Raw genomic sequence first — 22,204 nt, 5'->3', positions numbered from 1 at the left:
GGGGCCAGGGAGAGGTTTCATAGGAGAGTTGGGAAGGAAATGACTGCAAGTTGGATGTCAGGGAAGAGGAGGTATCTTCAGTAAGCAGAGAGATCAGGGAGGTTTGGTCACCAGAATTGGTGGTAAGCAGGAGGGTACTGGAGGTGGAAAGTAACTTCTTTTAGTTCATTTTAAAAGTTTACTAGCTTGCAATACAGGAATTTGACACTGTAAAATATTTCAATTGACACCATAGGTGGTTTTATATCTTTTTTTTCCCCTGTTAAGGAAGTTCCGAAAAAACATAACTCCAGTCTTAATTTCATTTTTGCATTTTTAGAAACACACCTGCGACCTTTAAATGGTGGCTAATTGTATATCTTTGTACCTTCTTGAACACCCATACATTGGAATCTGAAACAGGGTTTCTGAAAAGGAGCAGTTTTTTTCATGAGTGGCAATTTAGTGAGTACTGGAAAATGTCAAGAGAGCAGTGGAATATTCTGCATTTCCAGCAGTGTGCCGGTTGCTGTTCTAAAATTAGATCTCATTATACTCCATTGAATCTTTTCCTGTCCTCGTCATTTTTATGTATATTTCATTAGCGTATAGGCAATTTCTAGTTGGCATTATGTAATAATAATATAATTAATTTAAAATTGCGTAATTTATGCAAGTAACAAAGTATTTCTTTTAGTGAATGTGTTTCCAATTTAAAATATCTGCCAAATGTTACAAAGTAAATATTTTCTTTGTTTTTGGTTTTGGTTGTAGTCTCGAGTTCAGTACTGTATCTGCTCAGTTGCCAGTGATCATTCGGTGGGTCTTCTCAGCCTTCGAGACAAGAAGTGCATAATGCTCGCATCAAGGCATTTATTTCCTATTCAAGTCATCAAATGGAGACCTTCTGATGATTACCTAGTGGTTGGTTGTTCTGACGGGTCTGTTTATGTCTGGCAAATGGATACTGGTGAGTACAGTTATCTCAGTACAGTTTTAAATAGCTGCTAATGTTGTATAACAACTGTGTCAAAAGTGAGACAAGAACAATTCAAATTCTCAATGATTTGTATTTACTTGTACTTTTCAAAATAATGGATGTAAAGCTTCATTTTTTTCTTCAAATAATGTGAAAATTTGACATCTTGAACTATTAGGTTTTTGTTTGAAGTATAGTTCTGTTAGCTAGAAGGAGGGGGGTTGTTTAGGGTACACCCCTCTGTAAAGTGTGCGATAGTCAGTCATTTGGAGACTGTGCCTGATTAATCACTGTAAACAAAAGATGCGATCACTGTTGGAAACACGTCTTTGATGTAATGTTTCTATCAGGACCTAGAGATCTCCTTCGGATAATTGGTATTTGGGTAATCGAGGTTCCTCTGTATTTGGTAAATTATTGAGATTAGTAGTCACCTGGTTTCATCCTTTTTTGCACTAACTTGCTCATCTATCGTGCTTTGTCTGTGCATGTAATATAGTTTCCAGCAGTTCAGTTTCTACATAACTCTAAACACTCTATATGGTAAGTCACTAATGGTATTTTATGATGCAATCCAATCTTTTAATTTCATGAGCTCCTTATAACAATTTGTTTATTCATGGGATTTGGATGTCACTGACCTGGCTATTCTTTATTGCTAATCATATAGCCCAGAGGGCTTTGACATTCAACCACATGGCTGAGAGTCTGGAATCACCTGTAGGCCAAAATAGGCAAGGATAACAGATTTCCTTCCCATTACTGAACGAGATGGTTTTTTCCAACAAGGCGCAATGGTCGTTATTAGCCTTTCAATGACAAAATTCTTTTTATATTGAATTCAAATTCCACCATCTGCCATGACTGGATTTGAACCAGAGTCCCTGGGTCTTGAAATTCAGAGCATAGTGATGAGATCACTAGGCCGTCACCTCCCCTTAACAGTGACCTCTTGTCTGTTGTTCAATAAACAGGAGTGCCCTGATTCCACCCTTTTGTGCTCCAATGCAGGAAGTGCATGTCTAACATTGAGCACCTGCAAGTTCATTGCTGTCCTCCTCCTCATAATAGTATATACATTGCTCCAAAGTGATGAGATGCATACAACTGAAGTTATGTTAGATTAGTATAAACAGAGCACATAGCTCTATCAGCTCTTTCACTGTTCTCATCTCCACAGTTTCCTTCTTTTTCAGGCTGTCTATCCAACAATGTTACATAGATGAGCCAGAACTACCACAAATTCAATGCTTAACAAATCTGAATTTGTGAATTGGCTCACGCTGGGACTTGCAGTGATCAGAGAATTCATTAATACATTTTATTTTCAATGATAGCTAAAGGCTCTGAATCTTATCTTAATTGACAGTTTTCAAAAATTGCTTAGCGATCATGTGGAAGGCCGGAGTGTTCTCAGAAAAAAACATTTCTGGTGGAAATCAGAGGAGTTGGCATGGCTGTATATAACTGAGAGAATCAGAAGACATAGTGTGACAGGATTTTCAAAAAAACCTTTTATAGCTTGCCATACAAGAAGTTAACACACAAATTAGGATTCATGAGATAAGGGGGAATTGTATGGATTGAAGATTGGTTAATTTACAGAAAATGAAGCACAGACATAAAAGGAGCAATGGTTGATTTACAGGCCAAAACCATCAGAAATAGGAACAGGAATTCTACTCTTCAAGCCAGCTACTCATTCACTACAATCGTGGCTGATTCAACATTCCTAATGTCCACTTGTCTGCATTTTCTCTGTAACATTTGATTCCCTGACTGATTCAGAATCTAATTATCTTAGCCTTAAATATATATGAGGACTGTTGCCCCACAGCTCTTTGTGGCAGGGAATTCCAAAGATTGTCAAACTTCTGACAAAAGAAAGTCCTCCTCGCCTCAGTCTTAAGTTTGCGGCCATTTATTCTGAGACTGTGCCCTTTGGTCCTAGACTCTCCCATCAGATGGAACATCCTTTCAGCGTTTACCCTGTCAAGGCCCTAATGTTTCAATAAGATCACTTCTCAGCCTTATAAACTCTCTGATGAGTTGAATCCCAACCTATTTAGCCATTGCTCATAAGTCATTTCCTGCATATTGGGGATCATCCTAGTGCCCCCAATGAAATGACATTTTTCCTGAAGTAAAAAATGACCAGAAGTGTTCACACATTACTCCAAATGTGTTCTCACCAGCACCTTGTAAAGTTGCAGTAATACTTCCCTACTGTTATGCTCCAACCCACTTGAAATAAGAGCCATCATTTCATTAGCTTTTCTAATTACCGGTGTTTCATGCACAAGTATTTCCAAGGATATTGCAAGGATCAGGAGATGGGCCTCAGTCATATTAACTATGACCCAGATGATAGTAATATTGAATAAATCCGATTCCTGCTTGATAGATCATAAGTTTTTCTTTTCCTTTTTGTTTATCATGAAATATTTTATTAAACATATGTACAAAATGTTTTAAGAACATAAAAGTTTGTTACACAAAATACAAATTACAACTATATTACACTATTGGAATGATTTCATTGCAAACTTTAGAGAGCAAGATTCACACTGTTTTACTCAATACACAGGGCTTTCAAACCACAGTGAAGAATGAAATTGTTTTGGGCGGCATGGTGGCACAGTGGTTAGCACAACTGCCTCACAGTGCCAGGGTCCCAGGTTTGATTCGAGCCTCTGGTGACTGTCTGTGTGGAGTTTGTACATTCTTCTTGTGTGTGTGGGTCTTCCCATGGCACTTCGGTTTCCTCCCACAGTTCAAAGACGTGCAAGTGAGGTAAGTTGGCCATGCTAAATTGCCCATAGTATTCAGGGTTGTGTAGGTTAGGTGCATTAGTCAGGATAAAATGTAGGGTAGGGGAATGGCTCTGGATGGGTTACTCTTCAGAAGGTCGGTGTGGACTTGTTAGGCGAAGAGCCTGTTTCCACATTGTAGGGATTCTGTTCTATAGAATCATTCTTGTCTCTTTACTAAAACATGGCTGCAGTCCATTTCCTTTCAGCAATTACCTCCAAGCTGAACTCATGTTATTATCCTTCAGTTAATTGCGACACCCTTGAATGTGAATTCAGGTGACTTGTTATTTAACACGGGTTCCCTAAACTCATGTCTTCTTTGTATCTTTCTCTGAAACCACCTCAGCCTTGTGATTTTGGTAATTTTTTCTCATTGAGTCTTCTTCCTGATGAGACTGACAGCACATTTGCTATTGTGAACCTCCTTCCTAGGAATGACCGACTCTTTTTCTCTCTGTCGAGATTGTAAAACTCTAGTCAGCAAAACATTTTAGAAATTACCTCCACAGGTAGCTTGCTGGTCATTTAGCTGAAATCAAAGAACAAAGAAAATTTACAGCCCAGGAACAGGCCCTTCAGCCCTCCAAGCCTGAGCCGATCCAAATGTACTGTCTAAACCTGTCGGTCAATTCTTAAGCATCTGTATCCCTCTGCTCCCCACCTACTCATGCATTTATCCAGACTCGTCTTAAATGAATCTACAGTGCCAGTCTCTACCATCTCTGCTGGCAACGTATTCCAAACGCCGACCACCCTCCATGTGAAGTACTTGCCGTGTGTATTCCCCTTAAACTTTCCACCTCTCACCTTGAAAGCATGACCTCTCGTTATTGAATCCTTCACCCTGGGAAAAAGCTTGTCTCTCTCCACCTGTCTATACCCTTCATGATTTTGTAAACCTCAATCAGGCCCCCCCCCTCAATCTCCTTTTTTCAAATGAAAATAAACCTAACCTACTCAACCTCCCTTCATAGCTAGCACCTTCCATACCAGGCAACATTCTCATAAATCTTATCTGCACCCGCTCCAAAACGTCCACATCCTCTTGGAATATGGCGACCAGAACTGTACGCAGTATTCTAAATGCGGCTGAACCAATGTCTTGTACAATTGTAACATGACTTGCCAGCTCTTACACTCAGTACCCCGTCCAATGAAGGCAAGCATACCACATGCCTCCTTGACCACTATTGTCAAACAAGATATAAAGAACTTGCATAACATGATAACTTAGGGGACTGAGTGTGATGTATCAAAGTTTCATAATGCAAAGTTAGAAAAGAAAGCAGTGAAGCAAAGGTAAAGGATATATACACAGTTTGTGTTAGTAAGCATAGACTTGGCCAGATAGCTTCGTATAATGAAGAAGATATGAAAAACAAAAGAACAATTCTTTTCTGAATGATGAGAGACTGGGAATGTTTGTATTCAGAGGGAATGTTGCTCTTCTTGAATGTGTGCAAAATTATCTGTTAACAGTTCTTCTCTAATGTTTTTCAATATTTTTGAGTCCTTTTATTACATTTTCTCTTAATCTTGGCCCCTCAAGTCAGAGGACTTTCGTCATTCAAGAAATCATGACTCTTGCTGTTTCATCTTATTTTTTACTTCCAACACCGTCAAACTGTCTATGTAATATTTGCTCATAATTCTTTGGAAAAATTCATGATTACGGAAACATATTAAAACTTTCTGTGTCTCTTATTGCTTGGACACAGACTATCAGCCTCAAACACATCCAACTAAGTGTTGCGTCACACACTGTCTATCATGATTTATGTCTCACAAAGGAATGACATTAGTATGTTACACAAATAGCACAGGTGAGGGTCGATGGAATCTTAAGTATCCTAGTAATAGAGTTTGCCAGGATATCTTAAAATAATTCATAAATTTTAAATCTAAGCTCAATAGGTGTGCAGATTTCAGATAACACCAAAACCTACCAAAGCATGTCAATGAGAAAATTAGTTGAAGGAATAATACCTATAAATAACAACACAATAGTTGTTAAATTAAGATGCCGGAAATTTTGCGGGTTATAGAATTCACCTCTATTCCCCAGACCTGTCCAAGGCTCAATTCAGGAGTGTGACGGAATACTTCCCACTTACCTGGATGAGTGTAGCTATAACTCAATTCAGTGGGAATCGGGGAAGACTCTCTGAATGGAATCATGACTTGGCACAAAGGAGGATGGTTGTGGTTTTGATGGTCTGTCATCTCAACTCTGTTTCATCACTGCAGGACTTCCACAGGGTAGTACACTAGGCCCAAACACCTACAGCTACTTCATCAATGACCTTCCCTCCATCATAAGGTCGGAAGCGTGAAAGTCAGCTGTGATTGTACAGTCATGGTCAAAATCATTAGTGACTCCCAGATACTGAAGTAGTCAATTTCCATATGTGGCAAGACCTGGACAATATTTAGGATTGGTCTGACACGTGACAAGTAACATTTGAGCCATACAAATTCTGTTTCCAGTCAAAGAAAGTCTAACCATTGCCCTGTGACATTCACTAGTAATCCTCCACTGTGAATTTCTTGCAGATTACCATTGACCAAAATTGAACTGAACTAGCTATATAAATACATTGTTTAAAAAAAAAACCAGCCGGAGATTCAGCAAGTAACTCACCACCTGACTCCCCAAAGCCTGTCCATCAACTTTAAAGTACATGTCAGGAGTGTGATGAAATCCCATTCACTTGACTGAATGGGTTCAGCTCTAATAACCTTCAAAACGCTTGACACATTCCAGGACAAAGCAGTTTGTTTGATTACACCTTATTCACTGACATTCATTGCAGAATTGACGTAACACCAGGTGCCATATCCCGAGCCCTGTACTCATTCCTGGAACATCTGGACAACAAGGATACCTACGTCAGATTCCTGCTCATTGACTACAGCTCTGCCTTCAACATCATTATCCCCTCTAAACTGATCTCAAGATTCTGTGGCCTAGGTCTCGGCTCTGTCCTCTGCAACTGGATCCTCACCTTTCTGCCACACAAATCGCGATCAGTGAAGATAGGTAACTGCACTTCCTCCACAGCGACACTCAACACTGGAGCCCCCCACGTATGCGACCTCAGCCCCCTGCTGTACTCCCTGTACACTCATAGCTGTGTAGCCAAATTCCCAATGAATGCCAACTACTGATTCGCTGGCAATACCACCGTAATAGAACGGATATCTAATAACGACAACGACGAGTCAAAATACAGAGGGAAGAAAGAGGGCTTGGTGACATGATGCAATGAGAACAACCTCTCTCTCAACTTCAGCAAAACTAAAGAACTGGTGATTGACTTGAGAAATGAAGGAGGATAACATGCCCCCATCTACATCAACACAACGAAGGTTGAGAGGGTGGACTGCATCAAATTCTTTAGAGTGATAAACAACAACCTGTCCTTGACTTCTCTCACAGTTGCGACGGTCGAGAAGGCACAATGACGCCTCTTCTTCCTCAGGCGCTCAGGAAATTTGGCATGTCCATAAGGGCCCTAACCAGCTTCTATAGATGCACCATTGAAAGCATACTGTCTGCTTGCATAATGGCCTGGTATTGCAATGGCTCTGCCCAGGACCTAAGAAAACACAGAAAGTGGTGTGCACAGACTATCACAGAAGCCACCAGAAGCTTGCTGCTGTGGAAAGGCTGTCAACATCATCAAAGACCCATTGCACCCTGGTAATGATCTCCTAGGCAGAAGATCTTCTCAGGCAGAAGATACTGAAGCCTGAACACACACACCAACAAGTTCAGGAACAGCTTCTTCCCAATCATTATTAGACTGATGAATGGACTGTCTAGCCTCAAATAATGCTGATTTTTGATAAGTTAATCTTGCCAAGCGCACGCCCTATGCAATGTAACCTGTATGTCTCTGTCTAAGTCTTTTTACAATCTCTGATCTGTACATCCTTGCTTACTATGATCTGCCTGTACTGCTGGTAAACAAAGCTTTTCAATCAATCAGTCAATCACTCAATACACGACAGCACCAGTGTGTGTTATCTACAAGATGCACTGCAGGAATTTACCAAGGCTCCTTAGACAACATCTTCCAAGCTCAGGACTGTACTGACTAGAAGAAGAAAGACAGCAAATACTTGGGTAAACAACAAGTTCCCCTCTGAGCCAGTTATCAGCCTGACTTGGAAATACATTACTGTCCTTTCACTTGCTGAGTCAAAATTCTGAAACTTGCTTGCTGTCAGCATTGTAGATGTACCTGCACCACATGGACAGTGAAGAAGATTATCTGGGAATACAGTGAGACCTTGATAAACTGGGCCAGTTAGCTGAGGAATGGCAGACTGAGTTTAATTTAGATAAATGTAAGGTATTACGTTTTTGTAGGTCCAACCAGGACACAACTTATTCAGTCAGTTAGTGCCCTGGGGAGTGTTATAGAATGAAGAGATCTAGGAGTACAGATTCAAAGAATGAAGAGAACAAAGAAAATTTACAGCCCAGGAACAGACCCTGCAGCCTTCCAAGCTTGTGCCAATCCAAATCCACTCTCTAAATCTATCAACTGCTTTCTAAGGATCTATATCCCTCTGCTCCCACATACTCGTGCATCTGTCCAGACGCATCTTAAATGAATCTACCGTGCCTGCCTCTACTACCTTTGCTGGCAACACGTTCCAGGCACCGACCACTCTCTGTGTAAAGTACTTTCCATGTGTATCCCCCTTAAACCTTTCTCCTCTCCCTTTGAACGCGTGACCTCTCGTTACTGAATCCCTCGCCCTGTGAAAAAGCCTATCTATATCCACCCTGTCTGTACCCTTCATGATTTTGTAGACCTCGATCATGTCCCTCAATCTCCTTTTTTCTAATGTAAACAAACTTAACCTACTCAACCTCTGTTCATAGCTAGCACCTTCCGTACCAGACAATATCCTCGTAAACTTTCTCTACACCCTCTCCAAAGTGTCCACATCCTTTTGGTAATGTGGCGACCAGAACTGTACATAGTATTCTAAATGCAGCCGAACCAAAGTCTTGTACAATTTTAACATGACCTGCCAGTTCTTATACTCAATACCCCGTCCGATGAAAGCAAGTATATCATGTACCTTCTTGACCACTCTATCCACCTGTGCAGCCACGTTCAGGGTTGATGTCTTTGCTCATCAACTTTTCCCAAAGCTCTTTTGTTTACAGTAGTTCGCTGTAGAATTAGACCTTCCAAAATGCGTCACCTTACATTTGCCCAGATTGAACTCCATCTACCACTTCTCCACCCAATTCTTCAGTCTATCTATTTTCTCCTGTATTCTTTGACAGTCCTCTATGCTTTCTGGTACTCCTTCAATCTTTGTGTCATCTGCAAACTTGCTGATCATACCACCAGATCATTTATGTATATCACAAACAAGAGTGGCCCCAGCACTGATCCCAGTGGAACACCACTGGTCATCTTTTTCCATTTCGAGAAACTCCCTTCAACTACTACTCTTTATCTCCTGTTGCTCAACCAGTTCTTTATCCACCTAGCTGGAACACCCTGCATACCACGTGACTTCACTTTCTCCATTGGTTTACTATGGGAAACCTTAAACACCTTACTAAAGTCCATGTATATGACATCTACAACCCTTCTTTCACCTGTCAACTTGGTCACATCCTCGAAGAACTCTATTAAGTTGGTAAGACACTATCTCCCCCGCACAAAACCATGTTTCCTATCCTTGATAAGCCCATTCTCTTCCAAATATAAATAGATTTTATCCCACAGTACCTTCTCCAGCAACTTTTCCACCACGGACGTCAGGCTCACTGGTCTGTAATTATCTGGCATATCCCTACTACCCTTCTTGAACAGGGGGATAACATTAATAACTCTCCAGTCTTCTGGCACTTCTCCTGTGTTTAAGGATGCTGCAAAGATATCTGTCTCTGGCCTTCCTCATCAATCTGGGATAGATCCCATCCGGTCCTGGGGATTTATCCACCTTAATATACTTTAGCCTACCCAACACATCCACCCTCCTTATGTCAACTTGGTCTAGAGTAAACAAATTTATGTCTCTAATCTCAACATTCATCATGTCCCCCTCCTCAGTGAACACTGATGCAAAGTAATCATTAAGAATCTCACCCATTCTCTCCGGTTCGATACACAACCTTCCTTCCTTATCCTTTGGTGGACCAATCCTTTCTCTAGTTACCCTCTTGCCTCTTGTATATGAATAAAAGGCCTTGGGATTCTCCTTAATTCTGCTCGCTAAAGTTAGTCAGTGACCCCTTCTAGCCTGTTTGATTCCTCGTTTAAGATTGGTCCTACTCTCCCAATATTCCTCCAAAGCCTATTCTGTTCTTGGCACCCTGGACCTTTATGTACACTCCCCTTTTCCTCTTGGCTAGTCGCACAATTTCTCCTATTATCCACGGTTCACGAATCTTGCCTCTCCTATCCCATGCTTTCAAAGGGACATGCTTATCCTGCACTATATTCCACCTATCTTTAAAATCCTCCCACACATTAAATGTGGACTTCCCTTCAAATAGCTCCCCTGATCCACATTTCCAAGCTCCTGCCAAATTTTGATATACTTGGCCTTGGCCCAGTTTCGTACTCTTCCCTTAGGACCACTCTCGTCTTTGTCTACGAGTATCATGAAACTTACAGAATTGTGGTTACTATCCCCAAAGAAATACCCCACTGCAACTTCTATGACCTTGCCTGGCTCATTTCCGAACACCAGGTCCAATATGGCCCCTTTCCGAGTTGGACTGTTGACCTCTTGCTCTAGAATACTTTCCCAGATGCTCCTTACAAATTTTGCCCAACCCAGACCTCTAACACTAAGTGTATCCCTGTCAATATTACGAAAATTAAAATCTTCCATCACCACTACCCTGTTGCCTCTACATCTTGGCATAATCTGTTTACCTATTTGTTCTTCTACCTAATGCTCACTGTTGGGGTGCCTGCAATACAGCTCTGACAATGTAACTGGACCCTTCTTATTTCTCAGCTCTACCCATAATGCCTCACTGCTCAAGCCCTCCATAGGGTCCTCCTTTAGCACAGCTGTGATATCATCCCTGACCAGCAATGCAACTCCTCCTCCCCCACTCCCCACCCCTTTTATTTCCCTCCCTGGCCTGCCTGAAGTATCCATATCCTGGAACATTTAGTTGCCAATCATGCCCTTCCTTCAGCCAAGTCTCTATGATCACAATAATGTTGTACTCCCAGGCACCAATCCAAGCCCTAAGTTCATCTGCCTTATCCACTATACTCCTTGCATTAAAATGCACTTCAAACCATCAGTTCCTTTGCCTTCATCTGCTCTCTGCCTACTCTTCACCTTGGTAATGTTAACTTCATGATCCTGTTCCTTATAGTCTCTAGTTTCCACCTCACTGTCTACTTGTCTTCTCTTCTGTTTCTCAGTCCCCTGCCACATTAGTTGAAACCTTCCCCAACAGCAGTAGCAAAAATTCCCCCAAGGACATTCGTTCCAGTCTGATTCAGGTTCAGACCATCCAATTTGTAATAGTCCCACCTTCCCAGAACTGGTCCCAAAGTCCCACAAATCTGAACCCCTCAGTCCTACACCATTCCTCAAGCCAAGTGTTTATCCTGCCTATTCTTACATTTCTACCCTGGCTAGCACATGGCACTGGTAGCAATCCTGAGATCACCACCTTTGGAGTCCCCCTCTTTAACTTCTCCCCTAGCTCCCTGAATTCTGCTTTCAGGACCTCATCTCGTTTTTCTAATTATATCACGGTTGCTAATGTGCATCACAACAACTGGCTGTTCACCCTCCCCTCTCAAAATGTTCTGCAGCCAATGGTGACATCCCTGACCCGAACACCTGGGAGGCAACATACCATCCGGGAGTCTCGTTTTCAGCCACAAAACCATCTATCTACTCCCCTTACAATAGAATCCCCTATGACTATACTATGGCCATATGAGTCTTTTTACCACCCTTCTGAACAGCAGAGCTCACCACGGTGTCATGATCTTGGCAACTGCTGGCCTCCCCTGGTGAGCCATCTCCCCCAACAGTATCCAAAATGCTATACCTGTTTTGGAGGGAGATGACCGCAGGGGACACCTGCACTGCCCTCCTACTCTCTCTCTGCCTTTTGGTCACCCATTCACTGTCTCACTGAACAATTCTAATCTGCGATGTGACCAATTCACTAAACATACTATCCATGAACTCCTCATCATCGCGGATGTTCCACCGCGAGGCCATCCATAGCTCCAGAGCCATCATGCCGTCAAATAAGAGTGGCAGCTGGATACACTTTCTCCAAGCATAAGAGTTCATACTACTTGAAAGTGGAGTCACAGGTCATCAGGGTGGTGAAGAATCATTTTGGCTTGCTGCTTTCATTGGTCAGAGCAGAGTGTAGGAGGGATGGAACGTCTTGTTGCAGCTGTGCAGGATGTTGGTAAGGCCAAAGTTGAAATACTACATGCAGTTCTGGTCATCTTACTACAGAATATGAGGTAAAAACAATGACTGCAGATGCTGGGAACCAGATTCTGGATTAGTGGTGCTGGAAGAGCACAGCAGTTCAGGCAGCATCGAAGGAGCTTCGAAATCGACGTTTCGGGCAAAAGCCTTACTACAGAATATTATTAAACTAGAAAAGAGTGCAGAAAAGATTTACTTGGATGCTATTTGGACTGGAAGGTTTGAGTTATAAGGAGAGGCTGGTTAGTCTGGGACTTTTTTCCCTTCTAGAAGTCTATAAAATCATGAGAGGCATAGATAAGGTAGATAGCCAACAGTTTTTCCCTATGGTAGGGGAGTCTAAAACTAGAGGACATAGGTTTAAGGTGAGAGGGGAGAAATACAAAAGGGTTTAAAGGGGCATTTTGTTTACACAGGGTGATGATCCTCTGAAACAGGTTGCCAGAGGTAGTGTTGGAGGCAAGAACAATTTTGTCATTTTAGAAACATTTGGACAGGTACATGAATGGGAGAGGTATGGAGGATATGGACCAAATGCAGGCAAATGGGACTAGCTTAATTATGAAAACTGCGTGGCATGGAGAAAAGGGCCTGTTCCCATACTATAAACCTCTGACTATATGATATGGACTGCAGCAGTTCAACCATTAACTCACTACCACCTTAAGGTCAACTAGGGATGGACAATAAATCCTGGCCATGACAGTGATGTTCACATCTCATTTAATTAAAAAGGAAATCTTAACTTCCAAATAGTATAGCATTCATATTTTAAGATCTATAAATCTGTTAAGTATCCAGAGGGTGTACATGTTCTTGTATAGCAACATTTTCTTGTTTAGCTTTAAGAAGGAAGTGTCTCACTGGCCACACCAAGAACAGAAGGAGATATCCAATGGATCTGAACCTGAGACTTAATCCTTGATCGTTAGACTTAATAAAGACAGTGGAGGGTTATCCATAATAGCACCAGCACAATCTGAAAGCAATGAAATGATCCACAAGTATGGGGAGTGGTCCTGGCAATACGATGGCGAGCTAGATCATTTTATTTGCTTTGATAGACTGTATTTCTAACTGGCATGTTGCTAAAGCAAAGGGATATAATTAAATTATTTAGAAAAACAGCAAGAAGATCCTTTATTGTCACATGATGTTGTGATTTAGTAGAATTTTGTGAAATTATAAAACATAGAATGTTTGTCTTGAAGAGTGTAAATGAGAAAGTAAACTTGCTGTGAATGCCACAAACTACTTATGCATAGAACATGAAAGGCATAATTACATAGACAGTGGTGACATTTAATTTGAAGACAGTATTCTGAGATGGTAAGTTACATGGAGTTTGACAAAGCATGGATTTAGAAACTGTTAAATTATCCAGTAGTAGTAAGTTGGAGTCTGTTTTCTGCAAAACCCATGAAAGCTATTATTTTATGTTGAAACTAATATCATTAAATATGTAACAAAACAAAGAACTACAGATATTAGAAATTTGAAACAAAAACAGAAATTGTTGGAGAAACTCACTAGGTTGGCAGCATTTGTGGAGAGACAGCAGAATGAAGATTTGGGTCAGTTTTGAAGAAGGATCACACGACCCAGAAGGTTGTCTCTGTTTTCTCTTCACAGATTATTCCAGTCCTCCTGGGTTTTGCCAGCAAATTCTGTGGCTGCATCAGGAAAAATGTGATCTCAGGAAGATAATCCATGCCATTTTCACTCACCATTTCAATACAAATAATCATCCGGTGCCCTCTTGCATGCCTCAGTTGATCCTATCTCTATCAGATTTCCAGGCATTGTATTTCATACCTTAAACACTCAGTGTGAAACTATTTTCTCATATCACTGTTGCTTCTTTTGAACATCACCTTAAATCCATGCCCTCTTGTTCTTGTTTATTTCACGAGCTGGAACAGTTTTTATGTACTTTATCTAGCCTGCTGGTGATTTTGAAATCTTTATGAAGTCTCTGAGCCTCTTCTCTCCAAGTCGAACAGTCCCAATTTCTTCAATCTAACCTTCTATCTGCAGTCTGTCATTCCTGGAATCATTCTTGTGAATAGCTTCAGCACTGTCTTCAATATGTTCATATTTTATTTATAATGTGCCACACACAACTGTATACAATACCCCAGTTGGGTCGAACAAGTGAGTTATACAAGTTCAACATCACCTCCCTGCTCTTGTACTTGATGCCTCTATTCATAAAGCCAAAAACACCATCTGCTTTATTAACTGCTTGGTCCATCTGTTCTGCAACTTTCAATGATCTGTGCACATATATACCCAAGCCCCTCCGCTACTGCACATATTTAGAATTGTATCTCCTATATTGTATTGTGTCTCAATGTCTTCCTACCAGACTCCATCACCTCACACTTGAACCTCATCTACCACCTATACGCGTGCCTCACTAACTTGTCAAGGTTCCTTTGGAGTTTTATTTATAGCTGTTCCAAGTTTCATATCATCTGCAATCTTTGGAACTGTCCCCTGTACGCCAAGATCCGTATCGTTAATATATGAGAAAAAGCAAGGTTCCCAAGACTGATTGCTGAGAAACTCTACTACTAACCTTCTTGCAGCCTGCAAAGTATCCATTCATCATTACACCCTGTTGTTTATCATTCAGCCCAATTTTGTATCTATGTTGCTGTTGTCCCTTTTTATACCATGCCCTATAACTTTCTCACAAGTCTGTGTGGCACAGTATCAAATGCTCTCGACAAATAGATAACCAGCAACAGTTTTTAAACATGTTTCCAGTATTGCATGACTGTGCACACTAAATGCTTTATAGACATTTCATTTCTGAGCAAGGGGTATAGATTGGGTGAATGGCTGATTCATGACAGTCTTTTTATTTCTTTATTCATTCAAGGAATGAGGGTATCACTGGCTAGGCCAGCATTTATTGCCCATCTGTAATTGTCCAACTCTAACAGTGAGCCACCTTGTTGTGGGTGAGTCACAGATTTGCCAGACCAGATAAGGATGACAGTTTCCTTCCTTAAAGGATATTAGTGAACCAGATGAGTTTTTCTGACAACAGTGGATTAATGGTTATCGTAAGACTCCTAAATTCAGATTTTCTAAATTGAATTCGAATTTGACCATCTGCCACGGCAGGATTCGAACGTGGGTCCGTGGAACTTTACCTGGTTCTCTAGATTAACAATACAATGATAACACCACTTGGCTATTGCTTCCCCTCCATTATTAAAGCAAAATAATTTTATACAGGTATTTTAATAGCTTTAATTTAACTCATTTTTCTATTTTTGCGATGTGTATCTCTACATATTTTATACATGTTTCTTCCCATCCACCATTCCCAGAGGACCGGTCCACTTCATTTAAGACTTGGTTCAACTAAGCTTTAGTAGGCTTTTTGCTTGAATCTTAAGAATGAGAAATTGCTGTTAAGTTTTATTTGTTTAACTGATGCTATAGTTGGACATATGGACAGAAAATTGAGACCAATCATATATTTTGCAATGTGCATTTTTCATAAATCTATCAGCTACTACAGAAAGTTGAGGTGATAATGAAATATAGTTTGAAGTATATCATGGTCCAGTGAATGTGTCACAAACATTTAGAGTTTTTCGTAGAATTTCATCATGTGCACGTTGCAGAAGGCAATTGGGTTTAGTTAAACAGATGAGTTTGTGAATTAATAGAGTCATCGAGATGTACAGCACAGAAACAGACCCTTCGGTCCAACTCATCCATGCCGACCAGATATCCCAACCCAACCTCGTCCCACCTGCCAGCAGCCGGCCATATCCCTCCAAGCCCTTCCTATTCATATTCCCATCCAAATGCCTTTTAAATGTTGCAGTTGTACCAGCGTTCACTTCCTCTGGCAGCTCATTCCATGCACATACCACTCACTGCGTGAAAAAGTTGCCCCTAAGGTCTCTTTTATATCTTTCCCCTCTTATCCTAAACCTATGCCCTCTACTTCTGGACACCCCCCAACCCAGGGAAAAGACTTTGTCTATTTATCCTATTCATGCTCCTCAAGATTTTATAAATGTCTATAAGGTCACTCCTCAGCCTCCGACGCTCCAGGAAAAACCGCTCCAGCCTATTCAACCACTCCCTATAGCTCAAATTCTCCAACCCTGGCAACATCCTTGTAAATCTTTTCTGAACCCTATCAAGTTTCACAACTACTTTCCGATAGGAAGGAGACCAGAATTGCATGCAATATTCCAACAGCGGCTTAACCAATGTCCTGTACAGCCACGACATGACCTCCCAACTCCTGTACTCAATACTCTGACCAATAAAGGAAAACATACCAAACGCCGCCTTCGCTATCCTATCTACCTGCGACTCCACTTTCAAGGAGCTATGAAGCCACACTCCAAGGTCTCTTTGTTCAGCAACACTCCCTAGGACCTCACCATTAAATGTATAAGTCCTGCTAAGATTTGCTTTCCCAAAATGCAGCACCTCGCATTTATCTAAAACCTCTTTGTAAGATGATATTTAGACATTTTAAAACTATTTGTTTCTCTCTGAGGAAGGGTACAACTGTAGTGTTTCCTTTATTGGTCAGAGTATTGAGAACAGGAGTTGGGAGGCTGTACAGGACATTGGTTAGGCCAGTGTTGGAATATTGCATGCAATTCTGGTCTCCTTCCTATCGGAAAGATGATGTGAAGCTTGAAAGGGTTCAGAAAAGATTTACAAGGATGTTGCCAGGGTTGGAGGATTTGAGTTATAGGATGAACAGGCTAGGGCTGTTTTCCTTAAAGCGTCGGAGGCTGACGGGTGACCTTATAGAGGTTCACAAAATTATGAAGGGCACGGATAGAATAAATAGACCAAGTCTTTTCCCTGGGGTTGGGGAGTCCAGAACTAGAGGGCATAGGTTTATGGTGAGAGGGGAAAGATATAAAAGAGATCTAAGGGGCAACGTTTTCACGCAGAGGGTGGTATGTGTATAAAATGAGCTGCCAGAGGAAGTGGTGGAGGCTGTTACAATTGCAACATTCAAAAGGCAGTTGCATGGATATATGAATTGGAAGGGTTTGGAGATGATATGGGCCGGATGCTGGCAGGTGGGACTAGATTGGGTCGGGATATCTGGTCGGCATGGACGAGTTAAATCGATGGGTCTGTTTCCACACTGTATATCTCTATGACTCTATGACTAAATGATTTAATAATACTTACCTGGAATAAATACTGTCGAGAGTGCAGTGCTGGAAAAGCACAGCAGGTCAGGCAGCATCTGAGGAGCAGGAGAATCGACGTTTCGGGCATAAGCCCTTCATCAGGAATGGGGGCTTATTCTGGAAACATTGATTCCCATGCTCCTCGGATGCTGCCTCACCTGCTGTGCTTTTCCAGCACCCCACATTCGACTCTGATCACCAGCATCTGCAGTCCTCCCTTTCTCCTGGAATAATTACTGTTATGTGAAGATTGTTATGGTGGACAAATTTAGCTAATGTCTATGCACCTACAAAGATTTCTGACAACAAAAAGAGTGCAAGAGCATTAGATCCCAAGAAATGGGAGCAGGACAAGCTTTTTCCAGCATTCAATAGAACATGGCTGATTTGATTGTGTCTGAAACTTAGTTTCCTGTCCTGCTCTTCAACACCCAACCCCCTCCCGAAAAGAACCACCCCACAACCAATGAATCTATTATCGGTTAGAAATCTGTTTAACTTAACCTTCAAATAGGTAAAAACAATGACTGCAGATGCTGGAAACCAGATTAGTGGTGCTGGAAGAGCACAGCAGTTCAGGCAGCATCCAAGTAGCTTCGAAATCGACGTTTCGGGCAAAAGCCCTTCATCAGGAATAAAGGCAGTGAGTCTGAAGCGTGGAGAGATAAGCTAGAGGAGGGTGGGGGTGGGGAGAGAGTAGCATAGAGTACAATGGGTGAGTGGGGGAGGGGATGAAGGTGATAGGTCAAGGAGGAGAGGGTGGAGTGGATAGGTGGAAAAGAAGATAGGCAGGTCGGACAAGTCCGGACAAGTTATGGGGACAGTTACTGAGCTGGAAGTTTAGAACTAGGGTGAGGTGGGGGAAGGGGAAATGAGGAAACTGTTGAAGTCCACATTGATGCCCTGGGGTTGAAGTGTTCCGAGGCGGAAGATGAGGTGTTCTTCCTCCAGGCATCTGGTGGTGAGGGAGCGGCGGTGAAGGAGGCCCAGGACCTCCATGTCCTCGGCAGAGTGGGAGGGGGAGTTGAAATGTTGGGCCACGGGGCAGTGTGGTTGATTGGTGCGGGTGTCCCGGAGATGTTCCCTAAAGCGCTCTGCTAGGAGGCGCCCAGTCTCCCCAATGTAGAGGAGACCACATCGGGAGCAACGGATGCAATAAATTATATTAGTGGATGTGCAAGTAAAACTTTGATGGATGTGCAAAGGGCTGTGAAACCTTGCAGAGGAACATGGATACATTGAGTGAGTGGGCAAAGGTCTGGCAGATGGGATATAATGTTAGTAAATGTGAAGTCATACATTTTGGTAGGAGTAGTAGCAAAATAGATTATTACTTGCATGGTAAAAAGTTGCAGTTTGCTGATTTGTAGAGGGACCTGGGTGCCCTTGTGCATGAATCGCAGAAGGTTGGTCTGCAGGTAAAACAAGTAATTAGGAAGGCAAATAGAATTTTGTCCTTCATTGCTAAAGGGGTTGAGTTTAAAAGCAGAGCGGTTATGTTACAGCTGTACAAGGTGCTGGTGAGGCCACACCTGGAGTACTGTGTGCAGATTTGGTCTCATGACTTAAGAAAGGATTGGAGGGGGTGCACAGGAGATTCATTAGGTTGATTCTGGAATTGAGGGGGTTGGCTTATGAGGAGAGGCTGAGTAGGTTGGGATTATAATCATTGGAATTCAGAAAAATGAGGAGGTATTTTACAGAAACATGTAAAATTATGAAGGGAATCGATAAAATGGAAATAGATAGGATGTTTCCACTGGTAGGTGAGACTAGGACAAGAGGGCATGGCCTCAAGATTAGAGGAAGCAGGTTTTGAACTGAACTGAGAAGGAACTTTTTCACTCAGAATGTTGTTAAATCTATGGAATTTCTTGCCCAGGGAAGTAGTTGACGCTACTTTAGTAATTGCTTTTAAAGCAAAGGTCGATAATTCTTTGAAAAGTAAAGGAAATAGAGATATGGTGAAAACATGGGTAAGTGAAGCTGAATCCACGAAAAGATTAGCTACTGTCATATTGAGTGGTGGAACAGGCTTGAAGGGCTGGACGGCCTACTCCTGCTCCTAGTTCTTATGTTTTATGTTCTATTATATCCTTGAGCAAGGAAACTGCCATCCTTAACTGGTCTGGCCTACGTGACTCCAGACCAACAACAATTTGGTTGATTCATAATTGTCTCTGGGGAATTAGGGGTGGCAATAAATGCTAGTCTTGCCAGCAATGCCCTCTTCACATGAATGATTTTTTAAGAAGTTCAACCATTTCACCCCCTCCCTCTGTTTGATCATCATGTTCTCTCCCAGACTTGCTGGCACCAGTTCTAGGTACTGACCTTTGTTAACAGCCAAGCATCTGTGTGGTTAAACATTTTGCTTTCCCAGATGTTGAAATGTCTATGGAGCCCTTGGATCAAAAATTAACCTATTATTAACTTTGAGGCCTTGCATCTCAAATAAACAAGCTTGTTGTTTACAAGCTCATTCCCACAGTCCAAAGGTCATATTGAGATCACAGTTCTCAGCTCCAAGTCAAAAATTGATAGAAGAATGAAATACAGTTAATGGAAAATCAGTGAGGGTTCTAGCAGTTAATAGATTCATAATAACAGAAAGGGAGCGGTTATTCAGTAGAGTACGTAACTCCATAATACTGTGTTTGGCTCAAGTTCATTACACTTGGGTAGCCTTCACTGAAGTTGTTTCCAGCCTGTTGATACTCTGCAATTACAAAGCTACAAAAAAGAAATATTTTTCTTAACGCTTCTATTGTGTTTTGGAGGTTTCAGGGCATTCTACACCAAGTAATTTGTCCTGAAAGCCTGACGCTGTGACAATTTGTGTTACAAGCTAAACTTTTTTCTTCATGTTGGAATGTCAGTTTAGAGTATCTCAAGCTGTGGTTGTCTGAATTTTTCATGTCTCTGAGGCTGTTTGCTCCAGATTACTAAGTGAAATGCTGTAACTCCTTATGTACAATTCCTTCATTTACATCTGTGTGTAAGTTTCAAATACAGCTCTCTAATTTAGTTCTCACATATCTCTGTATTCATGTGTTAATTTAAGTGATACTGATAAAGATCTTCTTTCTTAATGATGTTGAAGTTATTTTTTAAAACAATTCATTCAGGAGATGGACATTGCAGACTGGGCAAATATTTATTGCCTATCCCTAACTGTCCTTGATAGTGTGGTGGTGAGTTGTTTTGAACTGCTGCAGTCCATTGTGTCATACGTTGCATGATCACAATTTACATGAATCACACAATGCTATCAATTCTGCCACAGTAGCTGAGATAATTCAAAGCATTCTAAATATACCAATACGCAGCATTCTAAAAGTAAAAATCAATTCACCCTATCTCTCAATATTATCAATCCTTAAAAAATTAGAAGATCCAGATCCCACATCTTAACTAGAATCAAATGCATCTTCTTACGCATTACTGAATCTGTTTTCCATGCTTAATTGAAATCGATGTACATATTACTTTTTGATATATATTATGCACAGGCATTACTTGCAGTGGCAGCGATAATAAATAGGAGCAGGATCTTGTAGATTATGCAGTCCTTGACTCTGGTATACCATACAATTTGTTTATCAATGGTCATTGGCCTTGCATCCATGAGACCAGTTGTTTTCACATCCCTTGATTCCTCAAGTCACCACATAACCCTCAGCATTAAAAATATATTCAGTGACTTATTCATAATCCATCTGCAGTAGGTAGTTTCAGTTTCACAATCCTTGAAGTGAAAATTATTCTCCTCATCTCAGTCCTAAATGATTGGCCCCTTGTCTTGGGATCATGTCTTTCCCATATTCCAGAATCCTGGGGGGTGTATTACAGTTCACCATTCTGTATATTGTTATTACTTAACACTTTCTGCTACATTTGCACTGAGTAGGATTGAGTTCACAGGAATACATAAGTGGAGTGAGTCAGACAGATATTTCAATGATCAGTATCCACATGTAGATTGGGCAAATCTACATCTACAAACATACCTGGAAAATTCACACAGTGTATTCGGGCAATTTCTTTGAACAGTACATTCTAGCAGCAACCAAGGAGCAGATAAATTTTTTTAACCTGTTGATATGCACTGAGGGGATTAATTGATAGAATGAAGGAACCTGAGGCAGTTGTGATCAGTGTAACAGAACTTCACATTTGAAAGTTTGAAAGTGAAGTGTGGATGAAGAAAACCTTAGAATTGTGAATGCTGGAAATCAGAAACCAAAATAGGAATAGCTGGAAAAACTCAGCAGGTCTTGCAGCATGGCAATCTGTCAGACTGGTTATGAAGAAGGATCATTTGACCCGAAACATGAACTCTGCTTTCCCTTCACAGATCTTACCAAATGTACTGAGTTTTTCCAGTAACGTTTTTTTGTTTGTGAATCCAAGCCTTGTTTTAAACCTGAATGAAGTTAACTATAAGGGTATAAGGGCAGAGTTGCCTAAGTAATCTGGAAAAATGGATTAAAAGGTAGGATGGTACAGATGAATGGCAGATCTTTGAGATATTAAATAACTTGGATAGATTGAATTATTGCATCAACACGGAAACAGACTCTTTGGTCCAATTCATCCATGCTAACCGGCCATCCCAGTCTGATCTAGTCTCAGTTGCCAGCATTTGGCCCATATCCCCCTCAACTCTTCTTGTACATGTATCCATTCTAGATGCCTTTTAAATGTTGTAATTGTGCTTGATTCTACCACTTCTTCTGGCAGCTCATTTTCATACACACACCACC

General features: G+C 41.2%; 1 protein-coding gene across 5 annotated transcripts in view; it reads left to right on the top strand.

The window, feature by feature from the left end:
* The window catches only part of wdr7 (WD repeat domain 7), a 657,873-nt gene that overhangs the window by 111,209 nt on the left and 524,460 nt on the right, over window positions 1–22,204 (top strand). For all 5 annotated transcript variants that reach the window (XM_072573923.1, XM_072573951.1, XM_072573942.1 and 2 more), the window contains one exon: window positions 754–949. In XM_072573923.1, the coding sequence (XP_072430024.1) occupies window positions 754–949 (196 nt within the window). The remainder of the gene's footprint in view (window positions 1–753; window positions 950–22,204) is intronic.

This window comes from Chiloscyllium punctatum, chromosome 1, assembly GCF_047496795.1.
Source record: "Chiloscyllium punctatum isolate Juve2018m chromosome 1, sChiPun1.3, whole genome shotgun sequence".
Classification (NCBI taxonomy): Eukaryota; Metazoa; Chordata; class Chondrichthyes; order Orectolobiformes; family Hemiscylliidae; genus Chiloscyllium; species Chiloscyllium punctatum.
The sequence above is the reverse complement of the archived record's forward strand: the minus strand, read 5'-3'. Positions and strand labels throughout refer to the sequence as shown.